Source organism: Condylura cristata, unplaced genomic scaffold (assembly GCF_000260355.1).
Source record: "Condylura cristata isolate star-nosed mole 26May11 unplaced genomic scaffold, ConCri1.0 scaffold00001, whole genome shotgun sequence".
In the NCBI taxonomy this organism is placed as follows: Eukaryota; Metazoa; Chordata; class Mammalia; order Eulipotyphla; family Talpidae; genus Condylura; species Condylura cristata.
The window spans coordinates 83,903,230-83,923,280 of record NW_004567102.1 but is presented as its reverse complement, the minus strand read 5'-3'; the positions used below and the strand labels follow the sequence as shown (position 1 = coordinate 83,923,280).

Genomic DNA, 20,051 nt, shown 5'->3' with positions numbered 1-20,051 from the left:
CTTATTGCTTAGAGTATAAGTAAGAAGACATGAATAGTTTTAATACCTCTTGTTAAAAAATGATTTATGGCCCTCCCTGGTTGCACAGCAGGTTAAAGCACAGCAGTAAGAAGCTAAAGCCACTTCAGCATGAGTTCAGTCCTTGCCCCTGAGGTGACCACATGGCGTGGCAGACCTCTCCTGACCCGCCTACTGCTCCCCTCAGCAGTGTACTTCGTCAGTCAGTCTGTTCTGCTCCCCACTGCCTCTGATGAATCTTCTCACCACCCCTGTACCTCTAGCCTGTACCCCAGCTCTGTATGCATAAGTAAATCTTTAAAGGGGCATTTATAAATTTACACTAGAAAAGTTTTAAGTATGCAAAGACTGGTCTTAATTTAGAAAGAAATTACTCCACACCCACCATCTGCTAGGCCGAGGGCCAGGTGAATTGCTTGTGGAGAGTAATAGAAAGAGGCTGAGGTCACTGGTGTGATTACCTGATTCCAGTCAACATCCACTCACAAGATCCTTACCTCCATCTGCCTGTGTCACCTCAGCTTCAGGTGCACAAAACTGCAGTGGGTTAGCCACTGTCTGCTGCTCATGAGACTGCGAGACCCTTTTGCTTTAGAACCAGAATCAGCCCCTGAACTCAAAGGAGCGCCTATCACCAAACAGGTTGTGCTCAGCAGCCAGAAGTAGTTCAGGCGTGGCTCTGTGTAAGGCAAGCAGGGAAAATGCGGGCCAAGCCCAGCACATCGCTCATTGTTTGTGAAACGATACCAGAAAGGATCTACCACTTGATTTCAAGAGGGAAAAAAGGCAATTTGTGACGGGCCTGTGTTTCAGTCCAGCAACACTCACCGCTGCCTGTGAAAGAACATAGTGGCATTGCAGCACCGCAACACTGGCTTCTGGTGTACCTGGGTCAGTTTTTCAGGGGTGGGTCAGAGCGGCCCCATCCTGACTCTGAGTTTGCACAAGGCAGCCCGCTGTCAGTCCTGACTCCCCGGAGCCCTCGGCCTGGGCTTTCTCCTGTGGAGCGGACAGGCTGTGCCCTGGACACCAGAGCGCCTTATGGGCTTAGGACAATCAATGTCTGATCAGTAAAGGACTCAAATCAGAAAGCCCATTCTTGTTTCATATCATGTGGACATTGGTATTTCTTGACATTGGAGTTTTTTTCTTCCTTCCTTAGGCTGCATTATTTTCAGACTCTCAGAACTGAAAGAACCATGGATATAACCTTGTGCACCATGGTCTTTTCAGATTAGGACGTGCAGGCAGCGAACCACCCCAGCCCACCCAGGCAGTGGCCATTGGGCAGTTCCAGTCTTTTCTACCCCCAGTGCCTTACCCCACCCTCTACCTTTTCCCCACTTTCCTGTGCTGTTCCCGGGACAGATTCCCCTGTGAGCTTCCTTCAGGAAGCAGGGGAAATGCTACACTGCTATGCAGAAAGCACCATGGCTACTACGTCCTCTGTTCCCTCTACCAGGAGAAATGTCCCGGGGTGCGGACAGGGCCAGTGGCTTGGCTTCAGAGTCCCCTGGAGTGGGGGTGCTGCCTGCCTGTGCTAAACGCCTCAGTAACAACAGTGACACCTGTGTTAAGTACTCACATTAGAACATACCCATAGTTCCGAAGAAGTGAAATACTATAGGCTGTCTGAATTCCATGCTTCATTTTAGTCATAGTTTTAATAAATCCTACAGTCGTGAGGGAATTTCGCTGCAATTTTAAATTCTTAGGAATCAGGCTGCTTAGAAGCATCATTAGGCTGCTGACACCATAGATTCCCTTGCTGTTTTCCAAATTTCTTTTCATGTCTGAGAACAGAAGTTAAAAGTTTCTAGGAAAAGTGGAGCACAAGTTTGTATTTTCTTAATAGCTGTTTTCAGGTTTGGGCTTTAACATTTCAGACTGCAGCCAGCTCACTAAATTACTGCCTTCCTAGACCTTCATCAGCTTCAGGCTTTTTCAAGAGTGAAACTGTTAGCGCTGCCTAAGAGAACAGCTCCCTTCTTGTACTTTGGTCGAATGACCTCTCTGTGTTGATCAGACCCCAGTTATAACCTTTCTTTCCCATTAATTAATATATTTTGTGAATTTCAGGTATTTCAGACGTGCCCACAGGTTATGCATCTCAGTTAAGTACTGGCAGTGATATATTGCAAGCAGCCAAAATTAGTGTAAGCAATAGGACATTGCATTCAGTTAATAACATAGGGCTCGATTACTGTGGAATACTGAACTTTAAATTCTTTCTTCTGTTAGAGAACTTAGGCAGAAAGGATTCCCCAAAACGAAGGTTACTGTTCTTTTCTGTCTGTAAAAATAGAGTGGCATCTCTGTTCTATTGCTGTGAAATGTTTTATTCTCTCCGCCACAAGTTCAACACAGATTATGGCCTGTTTTCTCAAATTTCTCCTAGTAGAAAATAAAGGCTTCCTTTGTTTCGGGGGCGGCTGGGGAGGGTGCACTGTGAAAGTAAGCAAAAGCAAAGGGATGGCTTGTGAAACCTTAGCTCCAGATAGCGCAGCTCCAAAGCACATTCCATACAGCAGAACCCGTGTGTTACATTTATGAACAGTTCTCCTTTAGAAGGTCTGTAGTGGATTTCATTAAGATGCAAAGGCTGTATTTCAGATAGGATTTGTTTATATCAAAACTATATTTGAAGGCAGACATACAGCTTAAAATTGAAATTAAGTAATACAGATCACTACTTACGTCTCTGCATTATAGAAGTTTCTCCATACCTTTACTTTGTAGCCTCTAATGTCAGTCGTCTTCAAGTGAGCCCCAGTAAGGTCTGATGAAGAGAAGCCGCATACATGATGCTCATTTCACAGCTCTGAATATTAGTGAGAAAGCTTCAGACAGTTAACTGCAGTACCAAGTAAAAAGCAGCACAGAAATCGAGAGGTCAAAACTGCCGATGGTGCTAGAAGATAAACACCAGGTCCTCCGTCTCATTTTTTGAGCTGTGGGAGAATTAAAAGAGGAGAGGCGGGGAGGGGCGGGAGTTTTTGTTACAACAGGGTTTGTCAAAACCTAAAAGCTGAAAATGCTTTTGTGTCACTACGTTCCGAGGAGGGATCCCTGGGGTACCCACACACAGGCTTTTCTTTTAATGTTATGTCTTACTCTGCCGTTGTAGTTTATTTTTGAATTTGTATCTATGCTGGAAGATAGTTCATTACTTTGTGACCCCAATTGAAGTATTATGGTTTGAATATTTTTAACTAGATTGTGCTTTGCAAATGATCATTGAGAATCTATTCTGGTGCTTGTAACTTGTCTAAAATTAAGATTCACAAAATCAATAATTTCAAGAACAGACATTCAAGAGAGTTTAAATACACACATACACAGGGTTTGTATATCTGTTTAAAAAGAAAGGGAAATGCAGCATCTCTTGTTTACAAGAATTTGATCAACAAACCTACCAGTACATGTCTTGTGATTCCTTCTGCTGAGAAGGGTTTCTGGAGTACAACTTAATGATTAGCGGAACTTTCTGAAAATGTTGTGCAGGACACCAGAACAAGGTGCAGAAACAGCCTGGATGAAACTGTGAAATCAAGTGTTGAGTTGCTAGACCATAAGTAATGTTATAGATATATTTCACCTCCATCAACATTGGGTTCTTCTTTCTTTCTCCTCCTCAGTAATTTTAAACCTATAAGCTATAAATTCATTGTCACTATGAATTTAAAAAGAAGATAATTTCATAATTGGCTTTTTTAAATGTTTAGAACGATGCATAGCCATATTGACCATTTACGCAGAGAATATTGAAATTCATCTGGATTTGTTCTAGATGTGTCTGTCATATTTTGTTGGTGTTATCTGAGTTTAGAGTCTGATACTTAAAAAGATACTGTTTTCTTCTCAGGAAAATCCAGTGTCTATGGGTTTTTTAGCAAGTATTACAATTTTGACATAGAAGAGTGCTCTCATTTTGTGGAAATAGGGCGATTTGGGGGTAAATGCTGAATGAAGTAGCGCTGTGTTCTGAATGGTGGTCACGCCACTCTGTGTTGCGGGATTAGTGGAGCCCTCCCAGCCGTGAGCCCCTGGGCCGGGCCGCTGCCTGGCATACAGGTGGGTGCCCTGTCCGGGCAGAGAGGCACAGGAGGGAACCGCCTGCTGCTCCTCTGGCCTCCGGCCTGACACTGTTGGCTGGGAATAAAAGAGCTCAGGTTTAATGGATATTCCTGGGGTCGAGTGTAATTTTTATTATTCTTCAGCCTTAATGGGAACTTCATCCCATAAAATACGGTCTGGTTTTAAAAGGCAGCCTTCTGAAATGCGACGTTATAGTTCCATTAGCTATAGGCCTCTAAGCAACCCACACTTTCTGGTATAAAAAATGAGCTAGAAAAGTAGAGGTATGCAGGGCCATGTATTTCATCAATATTCCAACATGGATCTTACAGTGAATTAAATCTTTTTAAGTCCAAAGACTTCCACAGGCAAATTGTAAGACCTTGTGTTTGTGATCATTACCTGCCTTCTCCTCTGCTCCACCCAGTTGTCTCTTCAACTGTCGGTGTGAGTCCCTGGTAGACATTGCAGGTCTCATGGACAAAGCTGAGTGCTGGGCTCCCCCGCTCCAGCGCCCATTAATGGCAAACTGGTCTGTCCCTGTATCTTCAGTGCCCTTGACTGCACACCAGTTCCCATTCAGTCAACAAGCCATCTTTTTCTAAACATCAAAATGGCTCCAAAATCCTGCCACTTCTGAGCCCTTCAGTGCTTGATAATAACTCTTTCCTAAGAGCGCTGAGATACATACAGGCCAGGGGCTCTGTCTGGGTCATTGCTGATTCCTCTGTGCCAGGAATGTTGCCTGACACATGGTAGGGGAGTGAAAAGTATTTGTTGAATAAACAAATTCAGATACTGATTATTAGTTTTTAAAAGAATTAAACTACGTGTGACCTTTGCATGATTTAAAGTGTCCTTTCTAAGTGTGATGGTAATATTAACCAATTTTTTAATTCTAGTCATTTTGACCTAAGAAATTAGCCTGCTGTTTCTCTACTGCTTCCTAATGCTCAGGGCTGTGAGGAACAAGAATCCTCAGTATATAGTGGGAATCCAAGCGTCAGAGAAGTAACTTAACAGAGCTTGTCAGAGGAGTCAGAAGCGGGAATGGGAGTCAAGCCCACAGTGTTAGGATTTTTGAAGCCCTTACACACCTGTCGCACTGCCTGGCCTTCACTCAGGACACAGCATGTCTGTCAGTCTCTTAACAGTGAATTATTTCTGTGTTGGGCAAGGTAAACTGGGTGTACCGTGGAGACACGTTCGCCCTGCCATCCTATAGCTCTTCACGTAGACACTGACACGTCTCGTGCACATGAGTGGCCCTTGGGTAGCTGGCCAGAGTGGCTCATCAGTCCATCCGTTTTCTCCTTTAATATATTTTCATTTATCTACTCTTAAGTATGCTTATTTTTCCTAGCAATGTTTATCTGGATATTCCTAATTTTCTTGCTGGAAAAATTGGTGACATAGTCTACCATTATAGAAGTAATAACAGTACTAGCCTCTTGTCAGTGGCTGGGCTCCAGGCCTGTTCTCACGCCTGCCCAGGTGGGTGTCAGCAGTGCTGGGAAAGGCCCAAGGTCCAGCCAGTGGTCAGGTGCATTGCATGTTTAAAAGGCTACCCAGTTGATTCTGGTGAAAAGTTGGGGCTCTAATTTTTTTAATGATGTTTTATATTCTTTCCTTTCAACCTTGAAATAATGAAAGTTAAGAGTAAGAAAACAGTTACCTGCTCCAGCCCTACACGTTCAAAGTGATTTACTTAATCCCCAAATAATGTTTTTTTTCTGTCTAGGTCATCAGCTGTTTGCTTGATCAACCCATTAGTAATGCGCCACAGAGTGGGCCTTTGGGATTCCCTTTAGGCCGGCCTGAAGACTGACTTTCAAAATCAGAGTTGGTATACGAATTGCTAGGTGAGGGCTCTGACAAGAAAAGATGGTGTGTGCGTGTGGTCAGGTGTTTGACGAGGCAGCAGCCAGGTGTGTCGCGCACTCGAGCTTTAAGCACTCTGCTGCTTATCGCCTTATCTCTACGACACTTGGTTACTCTGTTTTTGTGAGGAAGGACAGTGGGGACATCTTGTGTCTTCTTCCTTTCACAATGCTGGACTGTCTTTGGGTTTGGTGGCGACGCTCGCAGGTCAGCCTAGTTAAGTTTCACAAGTAGCATAAACGAGTGTTTGTTGTGGCCTTCCATAGCTCTCTCTGCACATCATGTGAAAGAGCAGAACATTTTTTAAAAAACAGCCTCCTTTGTTGGTACATCTGGGTGCCCCTAGGCAGGCCACCGCCCCCCTTGCTTTCCTCCCCAGAGACTCTCCTTTGCGCTGGGCCTCCTGTCCCGCCTGTCAAGTCCTGGGTTCCTGTGGAATTAAGTGGCCAAATTAGAGTTGTGTCAGTTTTCATCACTTGTCTTATATTTACGTGAGGGGACACTGGAGGATGGTGAGCCCCCAGATCCCCTGAGTGAAGCATGTGAAACTGGAGGGCTGGAGGCCACGGATTCGCCTTTATGAGGCAGTGCTGGAAGGTCAGAAATAGGGGAGCCAGGACAGCATGAGCACTTGTGAGGGAGAAACTCAGCAGAAGAGGAGCTGGCCGGGTGTTGTAGCCCTGGGCTAGGAGGGTCTGGTCCCAGCGCCCCAGCCTGGAGCAAAGGCCTGGCTTGGGGGCATGACTGGCACCTGGCTGTGCCCGCTCGCTTCCACCCCTGCACCACCCTTCTCATCGCAAAGCTGCGGTCTGGGCATTGACAGCAGGCGTTGGGGCCAGGTAGGTGCCTGAGGTTTTTGACCTTCGGTGATGCTCACTGGGAATTAGTATATTTGTACCATGTTCTCATTTCAGTCCCTTAATACTAGTAATGGTATTTTTAATAGCAGCAGCCTTTCTTGTCTGGTGAGTTTATGTGAAGATTGAAAACATGCTTGAAGAAATGATTGATTCTGAGATGCTTAAGATTCGGGTTCTGGGAAGCCCAGAGGCAGGCTCTGGTGCTAATGTGCTGCCTTGCTGCTCCTGGCCGGACCCCCAGGCCTCCAGCCACCTCCAGGGGCGCAGGGCACTTCCAATGCTGCTCTTCCACAGTCACCAAAGTCAGCTTGTGCTGAATGTCCTGGTTTTAGATGTTTTTACCATGATCATCCAGCGTTAAACGCAAGAGAGAACCCTAATCCACTGTTCTTGGCCCTGTTCTTGGGCCTCTTGAGCCCTGAAATTCTTTCCCTTCTTGGGACCAGGGCATTCTGATTCATCTGGTCACTGTGGTGTCACCAGTAGGTGTAACTGGCATCCATGCACTGCCAGACACCCTTGACCGAGGTCAGCCTCAGTCTGAAAATACTTTGTGCAAGCGAGAGACACCACACTCCCAGCCTCCTTTATAGTGCATTACTATAATTGTCCTTTTAGTTATTTTTGTTAATCCTGTATGCTGTGCCTAATTTGTAAAAGGAGCCTTCCTGGGTGTTTGTGTACGAGAATGAACCACAGGTTTCAACGCGCCGGTTCCAGGCATCCGTGGAGGGTCCCGCTTGGGGTCGGCCTGTCGTGCTACGTGTACCCAGGGCCTGAGTAGAACCTTTTTGTGTCCTCCCTCACCTGGGCGTCCCTTGGGCTTATTTCTCACTGTGCTCCTGTCAGTGAGATGCTAAGAGGAAACACCACGTGGCTGTTGAAATGCTCTTCCTTCTTTTTAATTCCAAGGAGAAAAAAGAGAGAAAGCCCCTTCAAAGTAGAGTAGAACTTGTGCAGAAGTTAACGCTGTTACACTGAACACAAATAACCTGTGAAGAGAGCGGAGTCGGTCCTGTGTCAGCCTGCGTTATATACAATCTTGGGACACCTGGAATGCTGTCATAGTGAGTTTTAAAGTTTTGCCACTGAAATTCTGCTCTGAACATGGTGCATGCACTGTGGGCAGGATAAACCACTTCTGGGAAATTTGATCTTCGTTATATTTATATTTTTTCCTACAGACTGTGATGACAGTAGCGTAGGCGCCAGTACGTCACCCGATTATCCTTCTCTGGGAGGCCGTGCCTGCCAGCCCCGCCAGCCCCTTACTCTTGCCACTGTCTGTCTGTGGGGAAGGGGCCTGAAGAGTGAGTGGACGCAGGTGCCAAGCATCCCCCACTGCGTTCACTTACCGTCATTTCACTTGACGCTGACTATGGCCCCCAGCGCCTGCCCCCATCTGGGCCTTCCCGTGCCCTTCTAGACAGACCTGTCGAGACAGTATCTCCTTGAGCTGACTTCTCCTGGTGTTGCTTCCGCTGTCTTCCAGTTACTCCTTGTGGTCATTCTGCCTGCTCATCTTTCCCACTGTCACTCGCACTGAGGGTTCTGTCTTGGCTGATACCTTGCAGCTGCCAGCCTTTCCCCCACTCTACCTTGCTCTTTGATAGTGGCCAGCACTGCAGCAGGTGTTGACATTCTCTCCTCAGCCACAGCCTGCATTGTTTCTAGACCTTTCCCTCTTTGGCACAGGGTGACCACCTCAAAGTCAGGAGCTGGGCTATACATTCATCATGTGCCCTGGTCACACTAGCCCCCAATGCGACTGGCCCTCTCTGAAGAGCTCAGAACCTAACCTGGACTCTCCTGCATGCACAGGACTGCTCTGAGCTCAGAGCCAGTCGAGAGACCTGGGCCGCAGAAGGAGCAGTCCGCTATCAGCTGCTGTCACCACGCCTGCTGAGGGGGATATGTGTGTGCAGTTGCCGCAGCCCTGACGTCCTGCAGACTTGAGAGGCATATATTGACGTCGTTATGGATCCTTTAATTTGAAAAGCTAGTAATTGGAAATAAGTTGCTAAATTGATGGACTGTTTGGAACAGTTCTGATAATTAGCGAGAACTTTTAGGAACATCTAGTGCCTAGGTACTGACTTTGTCATAAGAAAACCCTGCAGTAGCTTAAAACACAAGGAAGGAAAAATAATGGTTGTGATTTTAAATATTCATTATAGGGAAGGCTTTTTTAAAAACCCTGTTACCATAGTTACCAAGCAGCTTTCCTATGGTTCTAAGGAAAGTAGACACCATCATTCAGAATGACTCGGAGAAGCGCCTTTGGGGCAGGATAGAGAAGAGGCTCAGGTTGCCCAGGGAAGCAGGACCCAGAGGAGCCCCCTTGATGCCCCTGGGCGCTGGGGCAGGGGCAGGGGCAGGGTTTGAGTGGGAGCGGCAAGGGTGCAGGGTGCGGCCAGCCCACTTAGCTGGTGTCAAAATTGTGTTCAGACTTCAGGCGTGTATTTGCAGTTTCCATGGGTGCTACACCGTGGGTGTAGGGCTCAAATTGTTTTTAATAAAGCAAAATTAGACATTTTCAGTATTTGCAAACACGAGCTGGATCCCATAGGAATGAACTCATGCAAATAAAAATGAGGCTAAATTTTAAAATGTAAGGAAGCTGGACGCAGCCATTTCTGTACCGGAAGGAGAAAGCATTTATCCTTGTATTTGTGTCTTTGACTAGTGGTTGAAGAGTCTAAAGAGTTTTTGATAGTTCATGGATTTAGGGTTGAGCTTAAGTGTTCTCTCATCTGTTACTAAAAGATTATTTTACCTGGAGGCTTGTAGGCTGCTGGGTCACAGCTGGTGATGGGGAGGGATCCCTGTCAGAACCACCAGTGTGACTTAGGTTATGCGGAGGAATTAGATTGAAGGAGTGAGGAGTTGAGTCGGAGAGGGTTGGCGGGGTGACAGGTGCGCCAGCGATGCCAGTGAGCTCCATGATGGAAAGGAAAGGGCATGGGGAGCTGTGGGGGGCAGGGTGGGGTGAAGCCTAGAGAGTGGTTTTGTCTCCTGCAGTCAGGGCCCCTGTCATGGGGGGGAGGGGGTGCTCAAAGTCTGTGAGCAGATGTCTTTGGTGCCTCATGTCAGGGCTGCTGCTTATAGCTGTGCCCTGGCCAGTCCTCGGGCTGCCCTCCCCGCTGATCACGGCCGCTCCTGCCCTCTGGTCCTCTCGCTTTGCTCTGTGCATTTCAAAATTAAGTAATCATCAGATTTAGGTCGAATGGGTGTCATCACAGAACAGATGCCTCCAGCTGATTTCTAACTCCTGTTTAGCCTCTCACGTGTCTGGAAAAGATGGAACTGAAGCCGGTAAAGGTTTCTCAGTGGAAGCCGTGTGTTCGCAGTATCAAGTGACGGGCACCATGCACCAAAATGACCTGTGTTTGCTTCCCAGGTGGACGTGGGAGTGGTGCACTTCACCCCCCTGGTGCAGCCCCGGATCCAGCAGCCCTTCAGGCTGGTAGAGAAAGTCATTCGTAATGCGTTTCAGTTCCGAAGAAAATACTGCCACCGAGGATTGGGGTAAGACGCCTCCTACTCCCTCAGTGCTGCTGTGCAGGTTTCTCAGTCATCTCTAAAGATGAGGAACTTTGCTTCTGTTACCCTGCTTTAGTCTGTGTTACTCTCCGCTCCAACCCTGTGAGCAGCAGCCTTTACTGCCACTGAGGGAGAGCACAGCCTCAGCCTGCCCGATGCCCCTTCCAGGTGGTGGCTGGTCTTATCTAAGTGCAAGCTAAAAGTGACAGTCGCGCGCAGTTTATGATGAGCCTGTGGGGACATGATTTCTCAACCAGGACGCGAGCTGTGTTTACTCTGGACCTGTGCAGGGCTTGGCGCCAGCCAGTTCTCTGCGCATTGCCATGGGCTCTGGAGCACCTCTGAGATGTGAGAAAAGAAATTCGATTCCAGGTGTGGCTTTGCAGTATTTCAATCAGCAGCTTGCCTATTCATTTTTAAATAATAGTCCAGTTTAGTTAGATGAAATTGGAAGTGTCTTTGAGCCCATATTTGATGTTTCAGAATCTCTTAAGAGGAAAGTAACTATTTTCACATCAGCTGTTTCTAACTTTGCAAAGAAAGGTATTTCTCTTGGAGTAGAAAATTTTAAAGGATAATTAAGTTACAGAGAATCAGAACTGTTGATATATGACACAAGAAATATTAGACTACTTTCCTACAGATCTTCCTCAACTTACAGTGGGATTGCAGCCCCCAAACCCCATGTAGGCTGCACTTAATAGCGACCATGCACAGCCCAGCTCACCTTGTATGTGCTCCGAACACTCGGCCTGCAGTTGGGCAGTGACATGTCAGATGCCTCTAACATGTTGATGCAGAAGGCGAACAGTGTTAGGTCGGCCCTCATTGCTAACGCATGTGACTGGGTGCGCCCTAGGCCTAAAGGACGTTCGGAGCCTCGAACTAATTTTTGGATGCAGCCCCGGGGTCCTCAGTGTCTCTCCTGATAAAGTGTGAGATTGCTGACAGGAGACCCCATAGGTCACCATCTGTTCCCCCTCAGAGGCACGTGGGATTGGGAGCCGGGACCACCATGTGGCCCAACATCATGGCCTGGGGAAAGATAAAAGCTCCAACTTGTTCACAGTTTCTTCTGAGTGCACATAACCTTCACACCATCACAGAGTCAGAACATCCCGAAATAGGGAACATCTGTATTAAAATCAGCAAAGCAAGCGTCTATGTTGCAAGCAAGCTGCTGAGCACTTCAGAGTTGCCTTAAAGACACATGCATGGATAAAGCTCTGAAAACTACTTTGCCTGTGGGCGCACTTGGGGTCCAGGGACGCTGCCTCGGGGCTCCACCTCTCAGGTGCTCACATTGTCACCAGCAGTGTCGTTTGCAAAGGAGGGTAGAGGAAGCATGATGTGAAGAATTTCTTAAGTAAAACTGTTTTCTCTTTCCCTCAGAATGTTATTCCCTGAAGCTCAGCGCTTAGAAAACACTGGAAAACTATTAGAGCTGGCAGAGGTGAACCCTACCCTCCGACCTGGCCAGCTCTCTGTCTCGCATTTTAAGAGTCTCTGCGATGTGTACCGGAAAATGTGTGATGAAGACCCCCACATCTTTGCTTATAATTTCAGAGATGAGCTCAAGCAAAATAAAAGCAAAAATCAGGAGAGAGGATGAAAATCAGGAGAGAGGATGACGAGGAGAGAGACAGCCACTAGCGCCGCCTCACTGTTCAGGTGCCTGCCTTTGTTTTCCACGAATAACACACGAACCAGTTGCCAGATGTGAGTCATGTCCCGTTTACTGTACAGCTTGGTAGAGAAAATAAATATAATCAAGATACAGTACAAGCTTTCTTTTAATATGTATACTGCATAGATAGGACGTGTTTCGTATAAACAGCATCTATTACAACCTTAAAAAATGAAGTACCTGCACCCTCACCCACAATTAAATAACTTAAGGATGCTTTAAATAAAGCAAAAACTGGCAGCTCAAAGACAATGCCCAGAGGGTTGAAAGAAATGACCTTTTAGAAAGCTCTTAACCACAGCTTCCCACCTTAGCTTTTCAACATAAATTAAAATAATTAGAACACAACTTTATTTTAAGGGCTCTAAGTCATTTTTGATACCTGCTCAAAAGGGATGTAAACTAGGTAATTTACAGATTCTGACCAGTTTAATCTAGTTTCCTGATCCATAATAAATTAAAATAACTTAAATCTTTACAATGATTTTGTGGGAAAATGTCTACTGCGCAAGACCCAGTAATGAGTCACTTTCCAGCAATTTCCACTTGGCCACCAGTTTGAACAAGTCAACCCCGATCTGGATTGCAGGTGGACTGTGACTTCCCGTGGCTCTCTGTTTCATAAAAACACTCCTCGTTGACCACCGATGTCAAACTCTGGACACTGAACTCTCGCTCTAGGACAGAACTGAAATCAAGGCTGGCGCTCTCAGAGGGACTGTCGAGGGACTGGTGACGCAGCTGCGCCTTGAGCAGAGCCCCCCTGTCTCTCTTGGTGCTGTTTGCTCTCCGCTTGAGGGGACAGAAGCGTCCCCGCACCAGTTTGGGCTGCTGTCCTGCCGTTGGCCCCTCGGTGCTCGGCTGCGATTCGGCCGACACAGTGTCAGGCCCCTCGGAGATCCTCAGCCTCTGGAACTGAAGCTCGATGTCTCCGGTCGGGCTGCACTGTTTCAGAGCCTGAGGTCCGTCCTCGTCCTCGTCACTCAGGATATCGCTCTCTTTGATGAGGCTGTCTGCGAAGTCGGCCACGTCCGCAGGCGTGTGTTTCAGGGAGTCCGGCCTGCTCCCAGCCGTGTGGCAGCTGCTGCCCAGGCTGCCCTCGTCGGAGTCCAGCGAGCTGCCCTTCCCAGGCTCGCCAGGCCACTCGCCGCTGGAGGAATTTTTGAGAACTTTTAAGGACCTGGATGAAGCTGCAGAGAGGAAAACACATGTCCCCTTAGAGAAAGCAACAGACGCAAGGTGCTGTTTCTACATTATAGCCTATAAGATGTAAAACCTCATGGTTTACCTCACTTCAGTTACTATGCTGGGGCTTAAAAAGAAGTAGGAAATGTTTTACTTACATTTCAAGTGGGGGAATTTGGCTTTTTCTGATGACTAGTTGCCAGTTAGAACAGTAAGTTATGCACTGTCGTAAGACCTAGGACCCTACTTTGCCAGTGAATAAATTGAAAAGGTAATTACTAATCTAAGCTAAGTTCCCATTTTACATTAAAGTACTTTATGATCTATATGATCTATTTTGATGACCAACTTACACCAGATTTCTATGCATATTTTGTCATTGCTCAAGTAAAAGTAGAAAGAGGGTCTTTATTATGATCCCTGAGAGAACTGTTTCTCCTGGAATTTCTAAGTAACTTTCAGGTACTTAGTATGACAAGCTGAACATTTGTGTGTTTAATTCCTTACTCTTGGATAGAAGGGAAAGAGGTCTCTTGTGTTTCTGCAGACGTTAGCAGCATTTTTTGAGGGCCATGCTGTAAATTCAAAGTCAAATTTTGACCAAAACAAAGTTCTAAAAACCTCAGCTGAAGTTTTAAAAACCAGATGGTAAGTTTAGGAACAGCGTGATGTGGCGTGTTCACTTGCCACTTACTAAACGAGCCCACTAAGTATTGACTGTGGGCCCGTCGGGTGCCGGGCAGGCCGCAGTGTGCCCGGCAGGCCGCAGTGTGCCCGGCGAGCCCCGTGCCCCGAGGCCTCTCGGCAGGGGACGATCGTATTTTGTAAAAGCAGACTGGGAGCAAGAGGCATGTTGAGGCTTCTGAAAGGGCAGTGAGTCTCTACCTGGTTCTCACGTTGCTCTCCGCACTGGGATGTCTGGTTTAGAGTCTGTAAATGGTCGGGGTGGCTCTGTGCAGTAACTAAGAGAATGTGTTACGAGAGTATGGAGTTCTTTAGAGAAGCTTGTGTTTCCCTGAAGGTACACAAGGCCAGCAAGGTTCTCACCTAATTTGGCTGAAATAGGGACGCGGTTCTTCAGGGGGACCAGGCGATCTTTACATGTTTTCTCCAGTGGTAACTCGCTCTTTATGTGGCGCCTGAAGTTTTCCCTCAGAACAGATCGAATCACCTTGACAATGTTTGTTTTGCTTTCGCTGTCACTGCAGGGGAAGAAATCAGCCATAGTGTCCAGAGTGTCATCATCATACCCCAGTTCCGAGTCCCTTTTCTCAGAGAACCTAATTCTGTCTTAGCCCAGTGGCTTTAATTTGGAAAAATTGGTAATACCTGCAGCTCAACTGAAAGATGGTCTCTGGCCGGCCTTCTATCTCTGATTTCGTATGGATCAGCTCCCATATGGAATTATTTTCTGTCCCTGTGTTAAAGGAAACAAGGATGCTCTAGGTAAGGACACCTGTGAAGTTCAAAACTCATGACTAATGACTTTAATATTCCCAATCCTGAATCTCCTTGTTTTCTCCTGTGGCTGGTTCTGTGCTTAACTGTCACAAACAGCATCTTGCAGTTGCTGCTCAAGGTCTCCACCCACCTCAGTGCTTTCACCCCAGGACTCCCCTGGGAGTGCAGTACTCTGTGCTTCGGAAGGCGGTCGGGTGCGGTCAGCACGGTGAAGGCCCCGATGTTGTAGCGTTCTGTTTTCCAGGATGGAAGACTTTAGGCTTTATATCACTTACGATACTGCTTAATGTAAAGGAATTTTCTGGCATACTTTAATTTGTAAAAATGTAAATGCTGGGACTTTAACATACTTTCAGGTTTCAGTCAAGGACATTAGGCAGAAAGACAAATGTTCATGGTGAAGGTAAGGGAACAATATGGCCGAGAAAAACTATCCCTCTTGGCATTCGCCTTGTGCAAGTCTGCAAAGAAATCTCAGAACCGCCTCTCATCCCTGTCTCTAAAACACCAAAAAGTATCCCAAGGTGCTTTCCTATCTTGTCATTCCATGATTCAAGTCACTTAAAAGTGCTTTTTCTGGCATTGTACCACGCAAAACAGTTACCTGCTGTATTCCCCAGCCTGACTTGAAGTGCGGATACGGGGATCAGCCAGCGAAATTTGAATGGGTCCAAGTCAGTAGAGCTGTGCGCAGGCCGCGAGTTGGAGGGCTGTAATGGGAAACCCCCGAGAAGAGTGTTACACGGAGCACGTGTGGACGGTACGGAGTGTGCGGGAGGGAAGGAGTCAGGGCAGAGTTGTGGTGGGAGGAGCGGAGAGCTCCAGGCGCAAGCAGGAATGAGCCCTCCTCGCTTGCGCCTCCGGTAGCCACGACTGAGTGTTGCTCTGTGTTTTTTTTTTTTTTTTTTTTGAGTGAAGGTACAGGGCATTTGAAAACTAACTGAAGCTATGGGGCCTGAGGCATATGGAGCAAAATGAGCCATTTTTAGGGATGTAAAATCTTTTTTCTGTGTTGTTGGCCTTAGCGTGGGTATTTATCTATATCTTCTTTAAAATGAGAACTTTTGGGGCAGAAAAAGAAACACTTTGCTGACGTGATTAGGCTCCTCACCCCGGGAACAATCACTACCAGTCAGTGAGGCTCAGCTCACATTATGAAGAAGATAAAGCCAGGAAAAGGTAGCTGTAATTAAAAGTAATTGTGATCTTACCAATTTCTTTTTCAGTTTGCAGTTTTCTTTATACACCAATATGACAGCTCTTTTAAAAACTATAGAAAGGAAGAGAAAGAAAAGTCTTTAATGACTATACAAATTGTCTTCCAGGGTTTAACAAAGCTCTTAAGAGCCCACTATGCAAGCCCATGAATGACTAAAACTTCCTTCTGTCCATATTTGTATCACACACAAGTACCTGCGTATTTAAAAGCTATGATCTGAAGTTGATCCTGAATTTAAATTCTGCCTTCTTGCATTGAAATCTAGAACATGGTGTTCCTCAGTGAGTTCGAAGTGCAGCAGACTTTTAAGATAGCAGGTTTCAAAATAGCCTTGGGGGATCTGTTCCTGTGACACTTGGCAAGAACCATTAAGCCAGGCACAGAAGGAAGCACGGCATGATGAGTGTGCAGAGCACAGTTTTAAATAGCTAGAGGCTGTCTGCTAAGTCAGAAGCCATTACCGCCGCGGCCCGCTCCGCCTGGCAGTCAGGAGTCGCCAGCCTGCTGGGCTTGGCACATTCCTTTAAGTTGAGGTTCTCCCAAATGGATTACTCACCAAACACCGTGAGCTCAAGGTCCCTTCTGGCCTTTCCCAGCGACAGGAATGGGTTCAGCCAGGACACTGTGGAGTGCATCAGAAGCTCCCCCATGGACAGTTCTGTCACCTGCATTGTAAGGAGAGATGTGGAGGCCCCAGGGGAGGCGGCCTCAAGTTGAACAGTGAAGCGCATCCTACCGTTAGTTATTTCTAAAAGCATGCCCACTCCATTTGATTTTTATAGCCCTGAAACCTGGAGTTTAAATAGTAGACTTTGGAAATTCAAGCTAAGCATCGCCTAAATGTGGAAGCATTTTGTTTCTGTGTCTACACTGCCCCCGGTGAGGCAGCCCCTGCCCCGGAAGCTGCCCTCCTGACAGGCAGCACCAAGGAGCTGTACTCTGTTCCCCCAGGAAGACCCTGACTCCTACACGAGCTGGGCCTGCTGCTCTACACTGACTGATAAAAAATGGAGATTGAGTCTGTCAAAAAGGAAGAAGCAGAAACTGTCGCACTCCACCTCAGATGGTAGCCACCTGAACTCACCCCACTTCCTGCACCTTTCCTGCCTGGGTGAACCCCCATTCCTCTTCGAGCCTCGGATAGGTCTGACCACCATGTCCAAGAACGGGCAGGAATATGCACTCAGTGGTATTTCTTACTGGGTACAGTGTTGGCATAGATTACATGACCACAGTCACGCCTAAGTTGCCGTTTGTGTAGTGTAGTATATGTATTATCTTTTAAGATGTTAAAAGAAGGTCTCAGCCTTTTCTCCTTCAGGAGACCCTTTTTTGAGAGTGGGGAGCAGGGAGCACACAGCAGCTGACATCCCTCTACCCCGTGTCCCACCGACCTCCTTCTCTGGCCCGCTCTGCTCTGCTACCAGCTGGTCAAACACGGTCCCGTAGTCCTCGTAGATCTTCTGCATCTCGTTGATGTGGCTTGCGACTTTTTCCATGGCTTTTAGTGCTTCTGCAAAATAAGAAATTACATTTTACACTTACTTTTTTCCAGTGGACTGCACACACAACCAACAGCTTCACAGATATACTGGTGAGTTAAAGCTAGGAAAGTGAAGGAAATGATACACACTTCACTTTCATGCTGCTACCCCAGACGGCAGATCAGCAGTCTGTGATATTGGCTTCAGCCATGTTTTCATAAAGGAAATTATTAGTAGGTGGCTCTCCCCGCCCATCACTACCTAGGGGCGGCCCACTCTCACAGCCTCATGTGTATGTGTGTGAGAGAGATCGGTTCCTGCTGTTGCACTGTTAGCTCACATGACTCACGTCAAACACTATTTGAATATCCGTGAATGATGTCACTGTGTGGTGTGATCTGTCAACTTGTTTCTCTTTTTCATTCAGTTACTGTTTTTGAAATATTTCTATGTGGACACATCATTTTTTGTTTCAATCCTATCCAAAAGCAGTAGCTAAAAAGCTCAAATTCAAATCCGTTCTTACAAACAGCCCCTTATAACCTAGCCAGTGCCATGAAGAGCAGTAGAATTTGCTTTCACTAAAATTCTCTGCGAAAAGCAGCAGAGTAGACGAAGTGTTACCACTGACCATCACGCTGACATTTATTGGCACGTACTACGCTGGATGACTGATGTGAATCGCCACATTCAGTCCCGTCTAATTGGGGGACTCTGGGAACCACAACATTCTGAGGAAACAGGTGTAGACGGGTACAGCGTGTTAACTAGACTTCCGACGAGAGAAAATGATAGAACTAGAATTCAAAGCCCAGACACCTGCTGCCTGCTGGGCCAGTTCCCAGAGGCTCTGGTATGTAGAACATGGCTAGCCAGGACTGGGAAGGGCCTGCAGGAGCTTAGCATGGGAGCAACTGTTTGCATATGCGTCCATTTATTTCAGACTGCACGTGAGGGACTCAATGATTTGCCTAAAGTCAGCATTTCAGCTCACCTGCAAATTCAGTGTATTTCATACTTTGCTCTCCTGACTCAGCATTTTGTTAGTTCTGCAAGGCAGTCATTTAACTTAACCTCTTACAGCAAAATGAACTTTTCACACAGTATTTAAATACAAGCCATCATTTCTATCATCAAGGAATTTCATACAAAAGACTTTCGACCACTGATTCAGGAAAAGTTTTTTGTCAAGATATTGTATTAACTGGCATGTTAGCTGACAGCCTGCTTTCCATTGGGGCGCTCGGTTACACAGAGCAGCCCTTTCAGGGATACTGTGTACTACCAGAGTGAAGGGCTTTGTGTATTTCACAAATTCTATTTTAGGGCAATAATTTCCATCTTGACAAAAGACTCCGCACCCCTTCCCTGACACCTGACGGCCCTGTCCGCCCTCCGGCTGGGCTTCTCAGCGGGCACTGCTCAGAGACTTCCACCAGGTGGCGCCCATCCAGCCTGCTGATCTGCAGCTTCACTGCTCTGGACAAGCCCAAGCCTCAGGGTAAGGAACAGGCCTAGCCGCAGCTCTCTCTTGGCACTGTCGGCTCACCAAGTATCCTGAAGTGGCATATTTCAGCTCGCTGGGCTTGAATAACCTCCTTGGCAAAATAAACACTGAATCATGCCTTCAGGGGGCCTTGGAGCTGGGCCAGTGAGGTCATTTTTGCCCACCCAAAGGGATGGCCCTATTCATGTGCTGCTTTCACCGGTAGCTTAGACCGGCGGTCCCAGACGGGCAGTACTTCAGGGTGCGAGGAGCAGGGGCTGGCTGGCGCAGGTGGGCGGCTACCCACCGCTGTCCCCTTCTCACCTGTCAGGTGGTAGTGCTCCTCGCTGTCGGGGTCCATCAGGGACACGAGCTCCTTGAGCAGCAGCGGGTACTTGAGCACTCTCTGCACCGGCTTGATGAGGTACGACTCCAGCGTGGAGGAGTGCTGCTTGGTGGGGTTCCGGGCATCCAGGAAAGCCTTGAAGGCTCGATCAGTTTTAGCTGTGAACAGATGGATAACAAAGGCACTTGAGCCCAGCATGGCGTGGGTCTGGTCCGCAGGGTGAATTAAATTCTACACTGTGTCATCTTCAATGCATTGCTAGGTCACCAGCCCCGGTGCTCCTCCCACTGTCGCCCTGCAGTAGAAAGCCAGGTCCACACAGGGCATAGCACCTGCGTGCCGCCCGCACCTCGGCCCTGCGGACGCTGCACCTGGGAAGAGCACGGGCTCAGCCACAGCCTGAGGGGAAGAGCGCAACCACCCACCCCAGTGCCTTTCAGATGCTCGGCACCCCACAGCGCGGAGACCCAGCCCTCCCAGGCCCCCAGTCAGCTTGCTAAGGCGCCAGAAGCCGGGGTTTATCCCACTGTCTTAGCAGAAACTGTGCAATTTTGCAAACTTAAAACGTATTTTGTAAACTTGAAAGGGCTATTCGTAAAGAACTATTTTTTTTTCTCTTGAAAAGAAGTCGGTGGGCCTGCAGCCTGCGCCCCTCTGGTGTCTGCCTGTGGAGAGGGAGCTCGCACGTGCCGGGGCTGAGTTTCGCCGGCTGCCCCAGCTGCTGCTGTGGATGCCTCCTACTGGCCAGATGTGCCCATTTGAATACAGAGACCCCTGACGGAGTTTTGTTACACGAGCAGAATC

General features: G+C 47.4%; 2 protein-coding genes across 6 annotated transcripts in view; one reads left to right on the top strand and one right to left on the bottom strand.

Annotated features, from left to right (window-relative positions):
* The window catches only part of TFB1M (transcription factor B1, mitochondrial), a 40,685-nt gene extending 28,668 nt beyond the window's left edge, over positions 1-12,017 (top strand). Inside the window, exons 6-8 of one of the 3 annotated variants that reach the window (XM_012721436.1) lie at positions 10,237-10,364; positions 11,772-11,832; positions 11,946-12,015. In XM_012721436.1, coding sequence (XP_012576890.1) covers positions 10,237-10,364; positions 11,772-11,832; positions 11,946-11,951 — 195 coding nt within the window. In that variant the 3' untranslated portion in view covers positions 11,952-12,015. Of the gene's footprint in view, positions 1-10,236; positions 10,365-11,771 lie in introns of all 3 variants that reach the window. The other 2 variants (XM_012721442.1, XM_004674154.2) reach the window with 2 other exon arrangements.
* A 600-nt stretch (positions 12,018-12,617) lies between these two features.
* TIAM2 (T-cell lymphoma invasion and metastasis 2) overlaps positions 12,618-20,051 on the bottom strand; it is a 37,885-nt gene continuing 30,451 nt past the window's right edge. For all 3 annotated transcript variants that reach the window (XM_012721412.1, XM_012721418.1, XM_012721423.1), the window contains 8 exons: positions 19,226-19,405; positions 17,326-17,444; positions 16,488-16,596; positions 15,924-15,982; positions 15,317-15,422; positions 14,581-14,668; positions 14,299-14,453; positions 12,618-13,256 (listed from right to left, as the gene is read on the bottom strand). In XM_012721412.1, coding sequence (XP_012576866.1) covers positions 12,634-13,256; positions 14,299-14,453; positions 14,581-14,668; positions 15,317-15,422; positions 15,924-15,982; positions 16,488-16,596; positions 17,326-17,444; positions 19,226-19,405 — 1,439 coding nt within the window. In that variant the 3' untranslated portion in view covers positions 12,618-12,633. The remainder of the gene's footprint in view (positions 13,257-14,298; positions 14,454-14,580; positions 14,669-15,316; positions 15,423-15,923; positions 15,983-16,487; positions 16,597-17,325; positions 17,445-19,225; positions 19,406-20,051) is intronic.